The 20,859-nt window shown below is 45.3% G+C and overlaps 1 protein-coding gene across 5 annotated transcripts in view; it reads right to left on the bottom strand.

Moving 5' to 3' along the window:
* The window catches only part of MOV10L1 (Mov10 like RISC complex RNA helicase 1), a 72,263-nt gene extending 51,407 nt beyond the window's left edge, over positions 1–20,856 (bottom strand). For 2 of the 5 annotated variants that reach the window (XM_042948180.1, XM_042948181.1), the window contains exons 1-5: positions 20,686–20,855; positions 19,012–19,196; positions 8,765–8,927; positions 1,953–2,065; positions 1,212–1,399 (exon numbers count right to left, since the gene is read on the bottom strand). In XM_042948180.1, coding sequence (XP_042804114.1) covers positions 1,212–1,399; positions 1,953–2,065; positions 8,765–8,927; positions 19,012–19,196; positions 20,686–20,785 — 749 coding nt within the window. In that variant the 5' untranslated portion in view covers positions 20,786–20,855. Of the gene's footprint in view, positions 1–1,211; positions 1,400–1,952; positions 2,066–8,764; positions 8,928–19,011; positions 19,197–19,966; positions 20,339–20,685 lie in introns of those variants that run through there. The other 3 variants (XM_042948184.1, XM_042948182.1, XM_042948183.1) reach the window with 3 other exon arrangements.
* Between the last annotated feature and the right edge of the window lie 3 nt (positions 20,857–20,859).

Here is a 20,859-nt window from a genome sequence, read left to right as displayed (position 1 = left end):
AAACGAAGAGCCAGGGAAGCGCCTGTTTTCACGATATGGGTGTTTCCTTAAATTGGGCGGTGGCTCCAAGTGACCAGTTGCCCACTCCTGCCCCAGGGCTTTGGGCTGCTGCCTGGTGGGAGCAGGACAGAGCGAGCAGGAGGCCCGAGAGCCCAACTCAGATGCGGGCGGGAACCGCTCTCTTCTCGTGGCACCGACCCCAGGCAGCGAGTCCTGCCTGTCTCATGCTCGCACCACCGGGTCCATCAGAGGGAGCTGACACTAGAACTCCTGTGCCTCCCAGGCCTTCTTGGGCTGTGAGAGGAGGTGAGGGCAATGCGTCTGGCTTCACTGCCCCGCAGGTGGGCCTGAGCCATTCTCCAGCGGGAAGCAGGGTCCGGTGGGGCAGGGGAACGGGGGGGGGGCACTGAGCGGCCAAGGGTGACAGTGACTGCTAGATAGGGTGGGGCAAGGTTCCCACATGGCGGAGTCTCCCCACCCCACACATCTCCACAGCCTTGAGCCAGGCGGTCCATCCTCCTGAGTGCCACGTGCCATCCGTGACCCAGTGGCACTCCCGCGGTGCTGCTCCTCACAGTCCCCACATGTGCCCCACTCCCGAGGTGCCCGGACAGAGGCAGGTGCTCAGCGCAGAGCAGGACACAGGACACAAATTCCTTCCGGCATAAAACCTGCATTCTAAGTTTATACTCTAAGAGAGGATAAACAGAATCACTAAGGGACACGTAGAGCAAGCTCACTGGAGGTTAAGTGCTAAGGAGAGAAAGCGGCCAGAGGACAGGGCAGGAGGCAGGGCAGGGCTGCCATTTACACTGGGAGCTCAGGGGAGGCCCCACTGTGTGTCATACACACACGTGGACAAGGTGGGAGGTTACTGGGGCCATAGAATGAAAGAAATTCAACAATTCTAAGAACCTACTATGTTCAACACTTTAAAAAAAAAAAACGCCAACCTGTGAAAGACGAACAAAAGATTTAAGAACCCACCAGAATGTGAACACTGCCAATAAGACTAAGAGTTAAGAAGGAACCATTAACTCGAACTTCAATCAGACACAGAGACCGCTGAAAACCTTCCAGAAGATACTCTCCCTTTAACTACCCACTTCAGGATTTGGACAGGCTATGACCTGAGGTTATTCAAGCAACTCTTAAAATACACTTATATTGGGCCTCTCCCTTCCCAGAGAAGAAAGCCATTTCCCCATTACCGTCTTTTCACTGGGGTCATGCACAGGGCTCTCCAGACGTAGCATGACTGGCTGCTCTCCACCACCACGGCACTGACCATGTCATGTCTTCGAGGCACATATCCTTCAGCAAGTTTCAGAGAGTCCAAGGTGAAAAAGACGCTGTCGTCTATCACCCCGTTTTTCCCACAGAGGCTGGAAATGCAGACCTGTGAGCACAGCAGCAGACAGCTGTTCAGACGTGTGCGTGCCGGGGGCCTCCCTCCAAGACCAGAAACACTTGTTGAACCGAGGGGCAACACCTTCCCTGGACCCCACTGTAGACCAAGTCCAACCTCTGGCAGGGGTGGGGGGGCTGGTCTCAGAGAAGCAAAGCCATGATGATTTCATGAACGTGGAAGGACCCCGGAGCCAAGGCCGAGGCAGCACGGTGGGAGCGTGTCAGGCAGCACCCTCAGCCCCAGCGTCCAGTGGCCAAGCACACCCGCTGTCACGGGCAGGCGCCAGTCCCGCACCCACCCCACTCAGTCCCAGCGGTCACACTTTCACATGCTGTGTCAACTACAGAGCTCAGAGTTTCACGGGATGAGTGAGCCAGGCGACCTCCAATTACGTCCCCGCGGAAACCAGTGCTCTCGGCAGGGAAACGGGGGCTTTTTGGCCAAGACTGAGCCTTACTTAGCTTGACTTCCCAACGCACCCAGGAGAAGCCTGGGCTGTGGAAACGCAGGAAGATGAGGGCAAGCGAGGGCCAACACCTACCCTGTCCACGCGCTTGTACCTCAGCGGCTTCACGGAGATGGCCTCGCTGATCCATGTGCCTGGCCGGATCCAGTACTCTGCCTCCACCCAGTCTCCCTTGCAGGGCTCGAAACCTGCAAGCAGGGAAACCATGGTGCTTACTCAGTAATGCTGGTAATTATCAATGTGTGCAATTCATTCTGAAGTTCTGATTCACTGAAACCAGTTCCGTCCTCTCTAACGAGCAGTTTACCAATCTCAGTTCTCATCTAGGTTCACCCACTTGAACGGAGCAGACAATGTTACAAGACCAACCTTTCCGCAGCTTTACCTTCTCTTGCCTGCGAGGGCGAGGGCAGGGAAATCGGGGAGGGCTGTGGCCAGCGCGGTCACACACCTGGGCCGTACGGTCTCAGGATCCTATCTGCTTTCAGATGGCGCCCACTGTTTTCAGAAGTATTAGTAATGACTGCAGCAAAACAAGCTGAGCAGCAGATTTCTTACACCTCCAGCTTCTAGGGAGGGCAGGCACATGTGTGGTTTCTCTAGTAGGTGGGCACGCCTCTGTGCCAACTCTTTCCAGAAACAGTGTGAGTCCCCTCCCCGTCAGGTACACACAGAGTACTCGGTGACAAAGGGAAGTGTGCTCAGACCTGAGAGTTGGGGAGCACTCTGTGCCCCTGCCAGATCCCGGGTGTGCCAGGTAGCTGTGCTGTGGCCTGCAGGATGCAAGGTGCCACTGGGCCACAACTGGCAGGGTGGGTGGGAATGCTGGGGAACTGTAGGTTCAGTGACATGACATGGCTTAACCTTCCTGAGGTAAAACACAAGTGGTCTGAACAGGTTTGCTATGATGCTTGGTGTAAAGCTACTACCGATTAGAACCTTTTTGTTACTTTGCAATAAGTACTTCTTTTAAAAAATATTTCATTTTTTTAAGTAGGCTCCACCCCCAACGTGGGGTTCAAACTCATGACCCCAAGATCAAGAGTCACACGCTCTACCGACTGAGCCAGCCAGGTGCCCCCGCGATAAATACTTTCGACAGCAATCAGTTTAAAAAACAAAAGTGCATAATTTAAAACTGACTTTGTTTCTCAAGAAAGCTGGTGATCAACACCTAGAGCCCAAACATCTGCTGACATCTACGGATCAGCACGAGGGCCACGGGGGCAGCACTGGCGGTAAGAAGCCAGAAGAGACAAACGTGCTGGAGCGCCGGCTTCCACGTGAGGTGGTATTTTAAGAGGACAGTCCCAGAAGCACAATTTAACAGACCGTAGAGACGCGTTCATACGCTGTTTGATAAACCACGGCTTCACTTATCAAATAACTGTTTAATACAATTCTGCTAAATTTTTATTCCAAATCTCTTAGACACACGTGAAAAATGGAGCCATGTGTCAGTTGGATAAAAGTTACTTCAAAGCGAAAACAGTGAAGCAAATTCAAGTGACAGTTTGATTTTCTTTCCCCATCAGAATTATGGAATCAAAGTAAAGACTGTGGAAGATCACTCTGTTGAAGGAAAAATTTCTGATGTCACTGTGAATTCAGTTTAGAAATTCCACACTGGAGGTAACGTTATTTGTTTCTATAGTACAACATGAATACAAGTTTTGATAAAACAGTAGTAAAGCACCATCACACAAACAAGATCCTGACACGTTAAAAAAGCTACCGGGCAGAAATGTACTTGGAACCGTGGTGTGTAAAGTCACGCTTGCTTCCACACGTGCCGCGGTGTCCAATGAGCTGGGACACAAGCTGTAGCAGTTGAGATTTAGATGCATTCACAGACACATAAAGGCAGCCAAACCATAAAACTTCTATGACAAAACTCATTTTCACAAAACAATCAACACCGCTGGGTCTAGAGCCCTGGTGTGTCTGCTGCTCCACCATTGAATTTCACAGATGTTTGAACCTTTGCAGATACTCTTTGCAAATCAACCCAACCTACGATGGTGCTCCTTTTCGTTTTTTAAGTGAGACCTCTAAAGTTCGGTTACGCTTTGTTCAAAATCAGTTGGGAATATTTAATCCAAGTACTGAATAAAATGTGGAACCAAAAATTTTCAGCTTTTGAAGTCTTTTGTAAATTGCAGTTATTGAAAATACAGCTTGAGGTGGCCTGGGTGTCTTAGTCGGTTGAGCATCCGACTCTTGATTTTGGCTGAGGTCATGGTCCTGGGGTTGTGGGATCGAGCCCTGTACTGGGCTCCGCACTGAGCGTGGAGCCTGCTTAAGATTCTCTCCCCCATCCCCCAGCTCGTGTTCTCTTGCAGGAAGGAAGGAAGAGAGAAAGAAAGGAAGAGAGAGAGAAAGAGAGAAAGAAAGAATGAATGGAAGAAAGAAAAAGACAGAAAGAAAGAAAGAAAGAAAGAAAGAAAGAAAGAAAGAAAGAAAGAAAGAAAAAGAAAAAAGGAGATAAAGCTTGTAAACAGGAAGACAGTGACACTGATCTGCACCAAAGCAACGGAGGAAATGAAACAATGAGATCCCAGGAGCCTGCATGGCACACGCAGATTAAAGCTGAAGTCTTATGATTGGATTCAACACTATCCCAACTTGTGTCAAAAGAGTCTTCTAGGGGCACCTGGGTGGCTCAGTTGGTTGAGCGTCCCACTTCGGCTCAGGCATGATCTCGTGGTTTGTGGGTTCGGGCCCTGCGTTGGGCTCTGTGCTGACAGCTCGGAGCCTGGAGCCTGCTTCGGATTCTGTGTCTCCCTCTCTCTCTGCCCCTCCCTAGCTCATGCTCTCTCTCTATCAAAAATAAACATTAAAAAAAAATTTTAAAAAAGAGTCTTCTAACAAAGCCCTTTACTTAAAAAAAGAAAAGTTTATTTATTTTGAGACAGAGCAAGCACACGTGGGGGGAAGGGGAAGAGAGAGAGGAAAAGAAATCCCAAGCAGGCTCCTCACTGCAGCACAGAGCCTGAAACGGGGCTTGAACTCACGAACCATGAGATTATGACCTGAGCCAACATCAAGAATTGGACACTCAACCGACTGAGCCACCCAGGCACCCCAAAGCCCTTTACTTTTTATTGGGTAAGTGGATATTCTGCGATGGAATGAATGAAATTGGTGAGGCCTATGAATTTACAATATCCAAATTTGGTGTAGCATTCAAAAAAATCATAGAGACAACTTATTTGATAGGTTTTAGCTTATGATAATATTTGAAGACCTTTGTACTCATAAAGGCAAACAAGAAAAAACAAAAAACCAGTACCTGTGAAAACATCTGGCCTGAGATAGTTATACATTTCAAAAGAAAAAACCCTGGACTTGTATCTTACATTTAGCAGAACTTGTTCTGAGCTTACTAGTATTTCCTCAATTAAAAACGTTACGGGCTACAGGGAGAGCCAATCAAAGGTTTCAGTTTCACATTCATCAACCATACAATACCACTTTGAAGAAGATTCCAGACCACTGTATAAAAAAATAAAATTAAGACACTGAAAAATACGTATTATTTTTTAGAATACCAGTGACATGGTGTTACAAACACCGAGAAACTAAGATATTATGTACCAAGAATGCAATGACCGAGTAATAAATATTAAGCTGTTTTAATGGACCCAAGTATTTTTTTTCTAAAAAGAATTTCAGGTTTTGCAATTTCCAAATTATGCTACTTTAAAGGTCCACCACTATAGTAAGATCAATCTGTTAATTGATACGCAACTATTTCAAAAATGATTTAATTTTAATTAATTTTAACGCCCTTTTCTACAGCTCACCTGTGTACCAATCTTGATCCTAACTTATCTGGTCACCCTGGCTATAGCTCTGGCCACTGGAGAGGAATACAGCCACAGTCACAGCGTGAGGTGGGAGTGTGATCCTAGCCTCGCTCCCCTCTCTTCTGCCAACTGGTGGGTGCTGGCTAATCCCAACCAGAAGCCAGAGGGCCAGGCTGGGCAGTCCATACTGGGCAGGCCTAGGGGCAGAGTGGGGTGGTTGCAGAAAGGCATCAGAGACCGTGTGGTTCCAAAGGATAAAGAACTCTGGCCAAGGGAGAGGGTGGGTGTCAGAGATCTGTTTCGACCCAGGAAGGAGGGGTGCCAGCGATTGGGTAGAGGTTTTCAGACAGAACATCTGAGGACCTCAGGGACGTTGCAGATGAAGAGCAGTCCCTGTAGAGGCACACTGGTCACTAAAGAGCACCCTGACGCAGGGCACAGCACCCTGTATGACGTGTGTGGCATTGGGTTCTTGGGCCTAGTGAAAGATCTCAGAAGGGATCCAAGGGATTCACTCTTTATCTCACAAGTGGGTCCGTAAATCAGTTTAATGCGAAAGTAAAGAAACAACCTGACTAATGACCCAGGCTGAGAGCTCAGGCCACACTGGTTATGTGGATATGCAGGTGCCATTGGGCTGACCAGTGCTTACCCTGGAAATAAAGAAGAAAGAAGCAGATCCGTCGTACAGACTTTAGACCCCATTAGGCCAGTGATTCCCACCCAGGGCCATCGTGTCTCCCAGGGGCCATGTGGCAGCCGTGTCTGCAGACGTTCTGGAGTGTCATAGCCGGGGGTTGGGATGGCAGTTACTTGCATCTAGCGGGCAGAGGTCAGGGATGCTGCTAAACACATTGCATAAGTCACAGGCCGGTCACCACAACCGAGTGACCGGCCTCAAATGTTACAGGACAGAGAACGACAGAGCCTGCTTTAGGCTGAGTGTTTAACTCCCTTTCTGCCTTGGCCAAAACGGTTAAGGATTCAATGGATATTCATGTGTAAAACGGCTTGAGCCCTACTACTGATGTTAGGAATTCCTATGAGTAGAAAATAGGGCACCTGGCTGGCTCAATGGGTAAAGAATGTGACTCTTGATCTTGAGGTTGTAAGTTCAAGCCCCATACAGAGGGCAGAGTTTATATTAAAAAAAAGAAAAAGAAAATGAAAAAGAATTCCCATGAGTGTTATTTTTGGGCCTAGATCTGAAATGTCATCCACAAAACTGGGCTGATGGCCACCACTACCCCTGTAGTCCGAGACTTCGGGGAGCCAGCGATCCTGAGACCCTACCTCCCACCTTCACTGTTCAATATTCACAGGTTCCCACCTCTCCCCAGTGACACCCCTTCCTCAGTCACATCTTGTCGTCCTCCTCTGCTCAAGGTACTGTACATAACTGAACTGACTCACCCAGGTTACCTTGGAAGGTTTGGGACATCATCTGTGCTTCACCTGGACCCTCCCCACAGAGCCCTTGGTCTGCTCTGCCCTCAGGGAGGCTGAGCCTTCCCGTGCCCTAGAGGCACCCCAAGCCGGTCCGCCTCCTGTCCCATCACATCACTCACGCAGTTCTCGCAGAGCAGAGAACACCGTACTGTCGACTCCCCCTCCCACCAGAACAGATTCTACGAGCAGTGGGTCGGGAGACGGCCTTCCAACATCTGCTGAATGGCTGCCAAGAAAGAGACAGCATATTGACTCTCCCTTAGGGGAACAAAACACCTAGCCCAATTCTTCCTCTTCTTACCTCCAGATCAGACATTCGCATGGCAGCCTGCCTCCTGTTCTCGTAAATAAAGCTGCACCTTTCCACTCGGGCGCTGCTGACCGCTGTGTCCACGCTAGCACCAAGCCAGAGGTGAGGAGCTAGCAGAGAGCACGTGGCCCACGAGCTCTACCACCTGGCCTTACCCAGAAAAGGTCTGCAACCTCTGCTTCGGACTCCCGTTACCTTTTTTCATGTCGTGTTTTCTCTTTCAAGAATGTTCTTCTTGCTGTCTATGGCAGGTCATCAACAATTTGGACTCTCTCAGCTCAAGAAGACGGGAGACTGTGCTGGGAAATCCCTCCACCTATGCCTCAGGTGCCAGTCCTCGTGGTGAACTATTTCTGTACCTTCCAGCAATCGCTGCAGCATGAACCATGTCCCAGTCTGGGAGTGACTTCCTATTGGCATAGTTACAGGGACCTAGGGATTCCCTTTGGAGCTGAGCAACTGTAGGATCAGTTTTTCCAGAACTGAGAGTTTCTCTGACAGAACAGAAAATTTTAAATCCCAGCCCCCTAACAATTTCATTCCAGAAACTCCTAGGGTTATCAATAAAGGTCAGAGTCCCGGCTTTTACATCCGAGGAAAGCAGACAAGCAAGCTGCCTGGTGGGCTGACCTAACTGCCCTCCTGCACTGGGCTCCCTGGCAGCCAAGGTGGGAGAGAATTCCGGCTCTTCTCCATGTCTCCATGTGGGGCTGGCAGGGTGAGCAGCTGGAATTCAGCTCAAGAAGCACCTCCTCCAGGCAGCTTTTCCAATTCCTGCCCAATTCCAAGACGCGGACAGGTCTGTCTCTCCTTGCGAGACAGCAGGTACACAATAAATGGTTGTTGAGTCAAACTCAAAACTGGCATTAACAAATTATTCATTTAGATATAAAAACAAAATTTGAGTTCAGCTAAAAAAAAAAAAACCAACCCGACACATACTGGTGGAGAGGTACAAAGTTATCCCCAAGCCCTGTGTGAACCCATTTGAAGTACTGTGAGAACAACAGTCCCCTTATATGTCTGCAACACTGTTGACTTACGGCAGGAACAATACTTCTGTGGAGAGAACAATTACCCGGAAGATTGTGACTCCATTCAACAAATGACACAAAACAAATCACAGCAGTCTATACCACCTACACCACTTGGAGCCGGTGCCTGGTGAAGCCGTTCTAGTCTAAAACCCTCTCAACAAACAAAGCATGCTCAAATTTGACCCTTTCAATATGTACAGCCATCTCAAATCTCAGTCATAAAATTAAAAAAAAACCCGCAAAACCTAACCTTGAATTTAAGTAGAAACCCATCTGACGTACCTTCACAAACACTCTCCAGAGAGAAGTACGTGGTCTGACTGATGTAGCCAGCCCCTTCCATCAGCGACGTCACACAGCCAATCAGCACTCGGGGGCTGGAGTCTGACAGCCCTCTGCTGTGGTTTTTGCCGTCATCTTCCCATTTATCGGAGACAGCTTCCACCTGTAAGACAAGCGAACCACTATTCAAACCATAAGAGGACCACGAGAAAAGCAAACTGCAGGCCAGTATCTCTCAGGACGTAAGTATTAAAAATGCTCCATCAAATACCAGCAAACCAAATATGGCAGTGTTTTAAAAGGGTCACACACCACAATCAAGGCGGGTTTATTCAGAATGCAAAGACAGTTCAACATACCAGTCGATATAATACACCTCACACTGGGTAGGCATTTGACAAAACAAAATCCTCTCACGAGAGAACACTCAAACCAGGAACGTAAGACTTCCTCAACATAATAAAGCCCATGTGTGAAAAACCCACAACTAGCATCACACTCAATGATGGTAAGACTAAAAGCTTTCTCCCTAGGATAAGGAACTAGGCAAGGATTTTGCTACCTCTGTTTAAAAAAAGTGTTGAACGATATTTCGTCTTCCAATCCATGAGCACGGAATGTTCTTCCATTTCTTTGTATCTTCTTTCATTTCCTTCATAAACTTTCTATAGTTTCCAGTGTACAGAGCTTTTACATCTTTGGTTAGGTTTATTCCTAGGTATTTTATGATTCTTGGTGCAATTGGGAATGGGATCAGTTTCTTTATTTCTTTCTGTTGCTTCATTATTGGTGTATACCAATGCAACCCAAAGCAATCTACACATTCAATGCAATCCCAATCAAAATTGTACCAGCATTCTTCTCAAAGCTAGAACAAACCATCCTAAAATTTGTATGGAACCACAAAAGACCCCGAACAGCCAAAGTAATTTCGAAGAAGAAAACCAAAGCAGGAGGCGTCACAATCTCAGACCTTAGCCTCTACTACAAAGCTGTAATCATCAAGACAGCATGGTATTGGCACAAAAACAGACACATAGACCAATGGAATAGAACAGGGACCCCAGAACTGGACCCACAAATGTATGGCCAACTAATCTTTGACAAAGCAGGAAAGAGTACCCAATGGAAAAAAGACAGTCTCTTTGGCAAATGGTGGGAGAACTGGACAGCAGCATGCAAAAGGATGAAACTAGACCGCTTTCTTACATCATTCACAAAAATAAACTCCAAATGGATGAAAGACCTGAATGTGAGACAGGAAACCATCAAAACCCCAGAGGAGAAAGCAGGAAAAAAACCTCTTTGACCTCAGTGCAGCAATTTCTTACTCAACACCTCTCCAAAGGCAAGGGAATTAAAAGCAAAAATGAACTATTGGGACCTCATCAAGATAAAAAGCTTCTGCACTGCAAGGGAAACAGTCAAAAAAACTAAAAGGCAACTGATGGAATGAGAAAAGATATTTGCAAATGGCATAACAGATAAAGGGCTACAAAAATCAGTTGTATCTGTATGCATTTGCAATGATCATTCCAAAAAAGGAAATTAAGACAACAATTCCATGGGGCACCTGGGTGGCTCAGTCAGTTAAGTGTCCAACTTTGGCTCAGGTCATGATATCATGGTTTTGAGTTCGAGCCCCGTGTCAGGCTCTGCACTGGCAGCACAGAGCCTGCTTGGGATTCTCTCTTTCCCTGCCTCTCTCTTCACCCCTCCCCCATGCACGTGTGCTCTCTCTCTCTCAAAATAAACTTAAAAAAGAGAAAACAATTCCATTTACAATACCATCAAAAAGAGTAAAACACTTAGAAATAAAGTTGACCAGGGGCACCTGAGTGGCTCAGCTGGTTAGGTGTCTGACTTCGGTTCAGGTCATGATCTCAATTTGTGAGTTCGAGCCCCACGTTGGGCCCTTATGCTGACAGCTCAGAGCCTGGAGCCTGCTTCAGATTCTGTGTCTCCCTCTCTCTCTGCCCTTCCCCCCTCACACTCTGTCTCTCTCTCTCTCTCTCAAAAATAAATAAACATTAAAAAAAAAAAAAGCAAAGGCAATTAAAAAAAGGATAAATTGGATTTCACCAAAATTTAAAACCTCGGTGTACTGAAGGATACTATCAAGAAATACTGGAAAACTAACCCACAGAATATGAAAAATATTTTGTAAATCACTTATCTGTTAAGAGATTAACATCCAGAATATGTAAATTCTTTTTTTTTTTTTTTTTAGTTTTTTTGCTTTTGTATTTGAAAGAGAGAGAGAGAGAGAGCACGTGTGCGTGAGCAGAGGAGGGGCAGAGAGAGAGGGAGACACAGAATCTGAAACAGGCTTCAGGCTCTGAGCTGTCAGCACAGACCCTGATGCGGGGCTTGAACTCATGAATCATGAGATCAGGACCTGAACCAAAGTCGGACGCTTAACTGACTGAACCACCCAGGAACCCCTGTAAAGAACTTCTCTAACTGAACAAGAAAATAAACAAGACAATTAAAATATGGTTAAAGGATTTAAATAAACATTTCTCGAAAGATGACAGATAAATGGCCAATAAGCATATGAAAAGATGTTCAACATCAATGATTATTAGGGAAAGGTAAGTCAAAACCACAATAAGATACCACTTTGTATCCACTAGGATGGCTACTGTCAAAAGAATGTAAAGTAACTGTAATCCCTGTACATTACTGGGGGGAATATAAAATGGTGTCTCTACTACGGAAAGTTTAGTTGCCTCAAAAAGCTAAACACAAAGTTACCATATGACTCTGCAATTCCACTCCAAGGTATATACCCAAAAGAGAACAAGGACTCTAAGACACCTGTTCACAGCAGCACTATTCAGAATAACCAAAAGGTAGAAACATCCCAAGTGTTCATCAACAGGTGGGTGTACAGGGGCGCCTGGGTGGCTCAGTCAGTTAGGCGTCCGACTTCGGCTCAGGTCATGATCTCACGGTCTGGGAGTTCGAGCCCCGCTTCGGGCTCTGTGCTGACAGCTCGGAGCCTGGAGCCTGCTTCCGATTCTGTGTCTCCCTCTCTCTCTGCCCCTCCCCTGCTCATGCTCTGTCTCTCTCAAAAATAAATAAATATCATAAAATTAAAATACAACAGATGAGTGTACAAAGTGTAGTATATACACACAATGGAATATTATCCAACCATCAAAAGTAATGAAATTCTGATACATGTTACATGGATAAACCTTGAAAATATTATGCAAAGTTTGATAATGCAAACACAAAGGGGCAACAATCACATGCTTCCACTTAGATACTAGAAGTGTCAAATTCAGAGACAGGAAGTAGAATAGCAAATTCTTGTTTTAGGGATGATGAAAAAGGTGTGAAAATAGTGGTAATGGGTGCACAACATGAATGTTCTTAATGTCACTGGACTGTACACCTAAAGATGATTAAAATGGTAAATGTATGTATATTTTGCCACAATAAAACCTACATAAAAATATGCAAAGAAATTGCACATCCTTCATGAAATCAGTCAATATTACCTAACATTGGTAAATCAAGCAAAGGTGTGAGCATATTGTTCAAGTGAATCAGGAATCTACTGATGAGCTAAGAACAGAAACCAAGAAAAGACATTTCCCCAGAGAAGACATCCGGATGGCCAACAGACACTTGAAAAGATGCTCAACATCACTCATCGTCAGGGAAATACAAATCAAAACCATGAGATACCACCTCACACCTACCAGAATGGCTAAAATCAACAGCACAAGAAACAAAAGGTGTTGGCGAGGCTGTGGAGAAATGGGAACCCTTCTTGCATTGTTGGTCGGAATGGAAACTGGTGCAGCCACCGTAGAAGACAGTGTGAAGGTTCCTCGAAAAGTTAAAAACAGAATTACCCCATGATCCAGGAATCACACTACTGGGTATTTACCCCCAAAACACAAATACCCTAATTTAAAGGGATACACGCATCCCCCAGCTTTATAGCAGCATTAGCTACAAGAGCCAAAACATGGAAGGAGCTCAAGTGTCCACTGACCGATGAACATGTAAAGATGTAGTAAATATATACAGCGAAAATTTACTCAGCCATTAAAAAATGAAATCTTGTCATTCGCAACAACATGGGTAAAGATACGGCATAACGGTAAATAAAAGAAGTCACCTAGGAAAAGACATACAATATGATTTCACTCATATGCAGAATTTAAAACACAAAACAAATGAGCTAAGGGGGAAAAAAGGAGAGACAAACCAAAATAGAAGACTCATAACTATACCAAAAAAACTGATGGTTACCAGGTGGGAGGTGGGTGGTGGGGGGGATAGGTGAAATAGGTGATGGGAATTAAAGTTTAAAAAATTAAATAAAAATGCAAATGACACTTGAATCCTAGTAGTGTCTCTGCTAAAGGTACAGCAAGCCAAGTGGAGCAAGCCACTCCATGGGGAGTGGGAGAAATGAAGACTGGACAGGCTGATGAGGTGAGATCATGCCTGAAAAAGAAGCTATGCAGAAAATTCTGCCCAGAGAAAAAGTTCCTGTTTTAAAAGCTTATGGCAGATTGTGGCAACAGTTGCAAAACTCTCTGAATCTATTAAAACACCGAATTGTACACTTTAAATGGGTGAACTGTACAATATTAATTACATCTCAATAAAACTCTTACCAAAAAGAAAACTCTAATTTCCCCATATAGAAACTTTAATTTAAAAAAGCTGAACCCAACAAAAAAGGGATAAAGAACATAAAAATAACTCATGGGAAAAATGTAAAAAATTAATCTGCTTTAAGGCTTAAATTCAAGGTAAATTTATGAGGTCACTTTTCACTTATTATTAGAGTGGCAAAGATTTCAGAGACTGATAATATACACATCCTTGACAACTCTGAATAACAAGCAGTCTCTCATTCTGCTCCTGTGAGTATAAATTAATTTGTATATTACTGGATGATAATCTGATAACCACTGAAATGTTGGGTGTGTATATCCTTTGACTTAACAATTCCACTTCTAAACATTATAGCACAAAAATACCATTTTTAAATGGAAAAAAATGAACGAAAGAATCCACTTATATTTGCTAACTGGATAACAAAGGGTCTACTCTTTCCACCATCGTGGAGCCTGTGCAGGTCTGCTGGGAACAGGACTCTGAAAGTGACAAATACGTCTGGAAAGCTGTGGTCCAAAGTCATTTTTGCTGGCTGCAGCTTGGTCTCTGGAACCAGAGAGAGCACTTCTTAAAAAGCTCTTCTTAAAAGTGAAGGTGTTTATGCTCCAGATGAAACTGATTTCTACTTAGGCAAGAGATATGCTTACATGTACAAGGCAAAGAACAATACAGTGACTCCTGGTGGCAAATCAAACAAAACCAGATAGAGTAATCTGGTGAAAAGTTATGCTCATGCTCATGGAATCAGCGGCATGGTTCTTGCCAAATTCTGAAGCAACCTTCCTGTAAAGCCACTGGGCACAGAATCCATGGGATGCTGTACCCCTTGAGAATTTAAAATAACTGGAAAGTAAATAAATACAGGTGTAGATTTGTTCTCTTGTATTTAGAAAAAGGGGTCCAATGATTCTTTTTTTAAAAAAATTTTATTTTTAAGTAATCTCTACACCCAATGTAGGACATTTTCAAACCCACAACTCTGAGATCAAGAGTTGCACTCTCAGGTACTTCAACACCCCACTTACCGCAATGTATAGATCATCTAAACAGAAAATCAACAATGAAACAATGACTTTAAATGATACACTGACCAGATGGACTTAACAGATTTATTTAGAACATTTCATCCTAAAGCAGCAGAATACACATTCTTCTCCAGTGCACATGGAACGTTCTCCAAAATAGATCACATACTGGGACACAAATCAGCCCTCAACAAGTACAAAAAGATCAAAATCATACCATGCATATTTTCAGACCACAATGCTATGAAACTCAAAATCAACCACAAGAAAAAATGTAGAAAGATAAATACTTGGAGACTAAAGACCATCCTGCTAAAGAATGAATGGGCTAACCAAAAAGTTAAAGAGGAAATTAAAAAGTACATAGAAACCAATGAAAACGATAACACCACAGCCCCAAACCTCCAGGATGCAGCAAAGGTGGTCATATGAGGGAAGTATATAGCAATCCAGGCCTTCCTAAGGAAGGAAGGTAGGTCAGATACACAACCTAACCTTACGTCTTAAAGAGCTGGAAAAAGGGGTGCCTGGGTAGCTCAGCCGGTTAAGCGTCCGACTTTGGCTCAGGTCATGATCTCACAGTTAGTGAGTTCGAGCCCCACATCAGGCTCTGTGCTGACAGCTTAGAGCCTGGAGCCTGCTTCGGACTCTGTGTCTCCCTCTCTCTCTGCTACTCCTCTGCTCATGCTCTGTGTCTCTCTCTCTCCTCCAAAAATAAATAAAAAATAAAAAACACATTAAAAAAAAAAAGAGCTGGAAAAAGAACAGCAAATAAAACCCCAAACCAGCAGAAGACAGGAAATAATAAAGGTCAGAGCAGAAATCAATGCTATCTAAACCAAAAAAAAACCCAAAACAACAACAAAACAAAACAAAACAAAACCAGTAGAACAGATCAACGAAACCAGAAGCTGGTTCTTTGAAAGAATCAACAAAATTGATAAACCACTAGCCAGTTTGATCAGAAAGGAAAAGGACCCAAATAAATAAAATCAAGAACGAAAGAGGAGAGATCACATCAACATGGCAGAAATACAAAGTAAGAGAATATTACGAAGAATTTTATGCCAACAAAATAGGCAATCTGGAAGAAATGGACAAATTCCTAGAAACATATAAACCACTGAAACAGGAAGAAATAGAAAATTTGAACAGACCCACAACCAGTAAAGAAATTGAATTAGTAATAAAAAATGTCCCAAAAAACAAGGGTCCAGGGCCAGATGCCTTTCCAGGGGAATTCTACCAAACATTTAAAGAAGAGTTAACACCTATTCTCTTGAAGCTGTTGCAAGAAACAGAAACGGAAGGAAAACTTTCAAACTCTTTCTATGAAGCCAGCATTACCTTGATTCCCTAAAAGGACACCTAAAAAAGGAGAACCATAGACCAATTTCCCTGATGAACATGGATGCAAAAATCCTCAACAAAATACTAGCCAACTGGATCAAATAATACATTAAAAAAATTATTCACTAGGATCAAGTGGGATTTATACCTGGGATGCAGGGCTGGTTCATCACATCAATAAAAGAAAGGACAAGAACCACATGATACTCTCAACAGATGCAGAGAAAGCATTCGACAAAATACAGCATCCTTTCTTGGTAAAAACTCTCAAGAAAGTAAGAACAGAAAGATCATACCTCAAGATCATAAAAGCCATATATGAAAGACCCACTGCTAATATTCTCAATGGAGAAAAACTGAGAGCTTTCCCCCTAAGGTCAGAAACAAGACAGGGATGTCCACTCCCGCCACTGTTATTCAACATAGTATTGGAAGCCTTAGCCTCAGCAATCAGACAACACAAAGAAATAAAAGGCATCCAAATTGGCCAGGAGGGGGTCAGACTTTCACTCTTCACAGATGACATAATACTCTATATGGAAAACCCAAAAAATTCCACCAATAAACTGCTAGAAGTAATCAACGAATTCAGCAAAGTCACAAAATATAAAATCAATGCACAAAAAATCAGTTGCATTCCTATACACCAATAATGAAGCAATAGAAAGACAAATCAAGGAACTGATCCCATTTATAATTGTACTAAAACCCATAAAATACCTAAGAATAAATCCAACCAAAGAAGTGAAAAATCTACACACTGAAAACTATAGAAAACTTATGAAAGAAATTGAAAAAGACACAAAAAATGGAAAAATATTCCAAGCTCCTGCATAGGAAGAACAAATATAGTTAAAATGTCAACACTACCCAAAACAATCTACATATCAAAATAACATATTCCTCACAGAACTAGAACAAACAATCCTAAATTTGTATGGAACCACAAAAGACCCCAATTAGCCAAAGCAATCTTGAAAAAGAAAACCAAAGCAGGAGGCATCACAATCCCAGACTTCAAGCTATACTACAAAGCTGTAATCATCAAGACAGTATGGTACTGGCACAAAAACAGATACTCAGATCAATGGAACAGAATAGAGAACCCAGAAATGGACCCAGAAACATGTGACCACCTAATCTTTGACAAAGCAGGAAAGAATATCCAATGAAATAAAGACAGTCTCTTCAGCAAATAGTGCTGGGAAAACAGGACAGCGACAGGCAGAAAAATGAAGCTGGACCACTTTCTTACACCAGACACAAAAATAAACTCAAAATGGATGAAAGACCTCAATGTAAGACAGAAAGCCATCAAAATCCTCAAGGAGAAAGCGGGCAAAAACCTCTTTGACGTTGACCGCAGCAACTTCTTACTCAACACGTCTCCAGAGGCAAGGGAAACCAAAGCAAAAATGAACTATTGGGACCTCATCAAAATAAAAGCTTCTGCACAGAGAAGGAAACAATCAGCAAAACTAAAAGGCAACCACTGGAATGGGAAAAGATATGTGCAAATGACATATCAGATAAAGGGTTAGTATCCAAAACCTATAAAGAACTTATCAAACCCAACACCCAAAAAACAACTAATCCAGTGATGAAATGGGCAAAAGACATAGACACTTCTCCAAAGACATCCAGATGGCCAACCGACTCATGAAAAAAATGCTCAACATCACTCATCATCAGGGAAATACAAATCAAAACCACAATGAGATACCACCTCACACCTGAGAATGGCTAACATTAACAACTCAGGCAACAACAGATGTCCGGGAGGATGCGGAGAAAGAGATCTCTTTTGCGCTGCTGGTGGGAATGCAAACTGGTGCAGCCACTCTGGAAAACAGCATGGAGGTTCTCAAAAAATTAAAAATAGAACTACCCTATGACCCAGCAATTACACTACTAGGTATTTACCAAAGGGATCCAGGGATGCTGTTTTGAAGGGGCAGATGCACCCCAATGTTTATAGCACCACTATCAACAATAGCCAAAGTGTGGAAAGAGCCCAAATGTCCATTGATGGATGAACGGATAAAGAAGATGTGGTATATATATACAATGGAGTACTGGCAATAAAAAAGAACGAAATCTTGCCATTTGTAACTACAAGGATGGAACCAGAGGATATTATGCTAAGCGAAATTAGTCAGAGGAAGACAAGTATCATGTGACTTCACTCGTATGAAGACTTTAAGATACAAAACAGATGAACATAAGGGAAGGGAAGCAAAAATATAAAAACAAAACATAAGAGACTCAAATACAGAGAACAAACAGAGGTTGCTGGAGGGGTTGTGGGGGGGTGGGCTAAATAGGTAAGGGGCTTAAGGAATCTACTCCTGAAATCACGTGCTAACTTGGATGTACATTATAAAAAATATGTAAATTATAGAAAGTAACAACAACAACAACAAAAAGAGTTGCACTCTCCACTGACCGAGCCAGCCAGGCACCCTAATGATTAACATTTTTAACAAATTTTTAAAAGACTATAAGAAATACTCATGTTGCTGGGGCGCCTGGGTGGCTCAGTCGGTTGGGCGTCTGACTTCGGCTCAGGTCACGATCTCACGGTTTGTGGGATTGAGCCCTGAATCTGGCTCTGCACTAATAATGGTGCAGAGCCCACCTGGGATTCATTCTCTCTTTCTTTCTGCCCCTCCCTCACTTGTGCATGCGCGTGCACGCTCTCTCAAAATAAATAAGCATTAAAAAAAGAAATAGAAATGTTAAGTGTTCTTTTCCACAGCATAAAATTACCAACGAGCTTTACTTCCTAAATTACAAATTTCTGTAGTCTGAAAAACATATGATGACCACCATTGGTTTTTTAAGGCAGAAATCATTATAAAAACAAAAGCAGCCCCAAGAAGGTACATTCCACTCCCTGTCTCTCCCACGTTGTAAGAGGTTAACTAAACAGAAGGATGGATGGGCACCTGGGTGGCTCAGTTGATTAAGCATCTGACTTTGGCTCAGGTCATGATTGTTCGCGGGTTAGAGCCCTGTGTCAGGCTCTGTGTGGAAGCTCAGAGCTGAAGCCTGCTTCGGAATCTGTCTCCCTCTCTCTGCCCCTCCCCCCTTGCGCTCTGTCTCTGTCTCAAAAATAAATAAACATGAAAAATTTTTTTAATTGAAAAAAAAAAAAAAAAAAAGGATGGAAACATAAAGCCCCATGGTGAAGAGAGACTTCACAAACAACTCAGGCCTTACCCTAATTGCTTTCAGTCCACTCGACACTTTATCTTCTTGCACAAGTGCAATAACTTCCTGTCCAACATTCAGAAGCACTTTGCTAGTCACAGCCTCACTGGAGAAGTAGATCAAATCATCAATCATGCCATAATCGCCGCAGTACCTTGTCACCACACCCTGGACGGTTTTCAGCTTGGCGTCACCTGAGATGCATAAACAAAGACGTTACAAGGCCCATGAGTAAAGCAAGCCCACCCTATAATTAAGCCGCACCAGAGAAAGGTGGAGGACAGGCGCATCCAGGAAGTTTGGAACCCTCTGCAGTAGGGGGGGGGGAGGGGTAGGCTTCAGAAAGCAGGGTTTTCGAGGCAGACTGCCCAGGTTCCTCTGAGGGGTGTCACAGGCAGCAGACTCAGTGCGGGGAGCTCAGACTCGAGAGCCACGCCACCGGGGTCTGAATCCCAGCTCTCCTGCTGCCACTTTATCTCTGGGCTAGGTCCTTCCCCGTTAACCGTGCTGGGCCTCTTCCCAATTGTAAAGTGGAGGCAGTTACAGTCTCCACCCAAGACAGCTGTCTGGGTGGCGGCGGCGAGCGGTCCAGTGCACAGATTTCTGAGCGGCCGGCGCAGGTTATAAAGCACCACTGTCCTACGCTGGCGTCTGGAGAGCCATCGCCCCGTGCTGGGATTACCACCCTCCCGCCTCTCCAATCCCGCCGGCAAGGGCGTCAGCAGATTCTGTGTCCCCTCCCCAAACGAGGTGCTCCAGGAGATTCCGGGCTTGGGGTGAAGTCTGGCCCAGAGACAGGGCACACGCCCGTGCACGCGGCGCGCCTCCCCACCACCGCCAGCAAGCCCGGCGCGGGAGCTCCAGTCGAGGTTCCCAGCCCGGATTTAACCGGCAGGCCCGGGCTGATTGAAGGGACTGGCTCCAGGTTATAGACGGCGATGCGGGCGTCAGCAGGTCTGCGTACATACGGTTCGCAGCGCGCTGCCCTCAACTCCTAACGCGCCGGCTGCGGCTTCGGGCCCTTCTCAGGAGCACGTCACGTCTTCAGAGGACAAAGAGAGCGACTGCACAATCAGCACCCTGGGTCCAGTCAGCTCAAGGTCACCAGGCACCAGAGTCCCAACACAGTCCAGACCGGACCAAGAGAGCCTCAAAGGCCTTCTCGAGAGGAAAGGCAGGGCAACACAGGACTGCGAAAGGACAACTGCGACAGCTCAGGCGGAACTGCGAAAGGACAACCTGGGACAGCTCGGGCTGCCCTTTGCAGAGCTTTCCAAACACGCAACCGCAAGTGGCAGCGACGACAGAAACGAGAAAGCCCGCCGCGCTTAACACTTCAAAGCGGAAACAAGAAGGATCCGGAGGCGGCGCAAACCCAAAGGAAGACCAACGCCCTAAATCCTAGTCCACACGAGGCCTTGCTCAGCTACGGCCACACCTTCGCTTTGACCTCAAAGAGCGAACGATAGGCGGCAGCATCTCTCAGAGCGCGCTCACGATGCACAGCGGCTCGCGGCCGGAAACTCCATCAGGGACCCCGGGACCACGACCTCACGACCTCCGGCTCCCGTCCCCCTCCTCCCACTTCCGAACAGCCCTGCATTCTGTTTGGCCTCAGGCTCCGGCGGCTCGAGCAACACCCCGGGGCACCCGGGTAGAGCCCCGGGCCCTACCCCCAGGCACCTTCCGCGAGCTCGGGCCCCGGCTGCCCGGCCTCCTCCCCCTCGGAGCCGTCCGCCCTCCTCCAGAAGAACGCCACCAGCTTGGCCGCGAGGCGCAACATGGCCCTGCCACCTCTGTAGGTGTCCTCACGCGGGCAAGCGGTCCGCTGCCCAGGACCAATGGACTTGTCGCGCC

This window comes from Panthera leo, chromosome B4 (assembly GCF_018350215.1).
Source record: "Panthera leo isolate Ple1 chromosome B4, P.leo_Ple1_pat1.1, whole genome shotgun sequence".
NCBI classification, from domain to species: Eukaryota; Metazoa; Chordata; class Mammalia; order Carnivora; family Felidae; genus Panthera; species Panthera leo.
The sequence above is the reverse complement of the archived record's forward strand: the minus strand, read 5'-3'. Positions and strand labels throughout refer to the sequence as shown.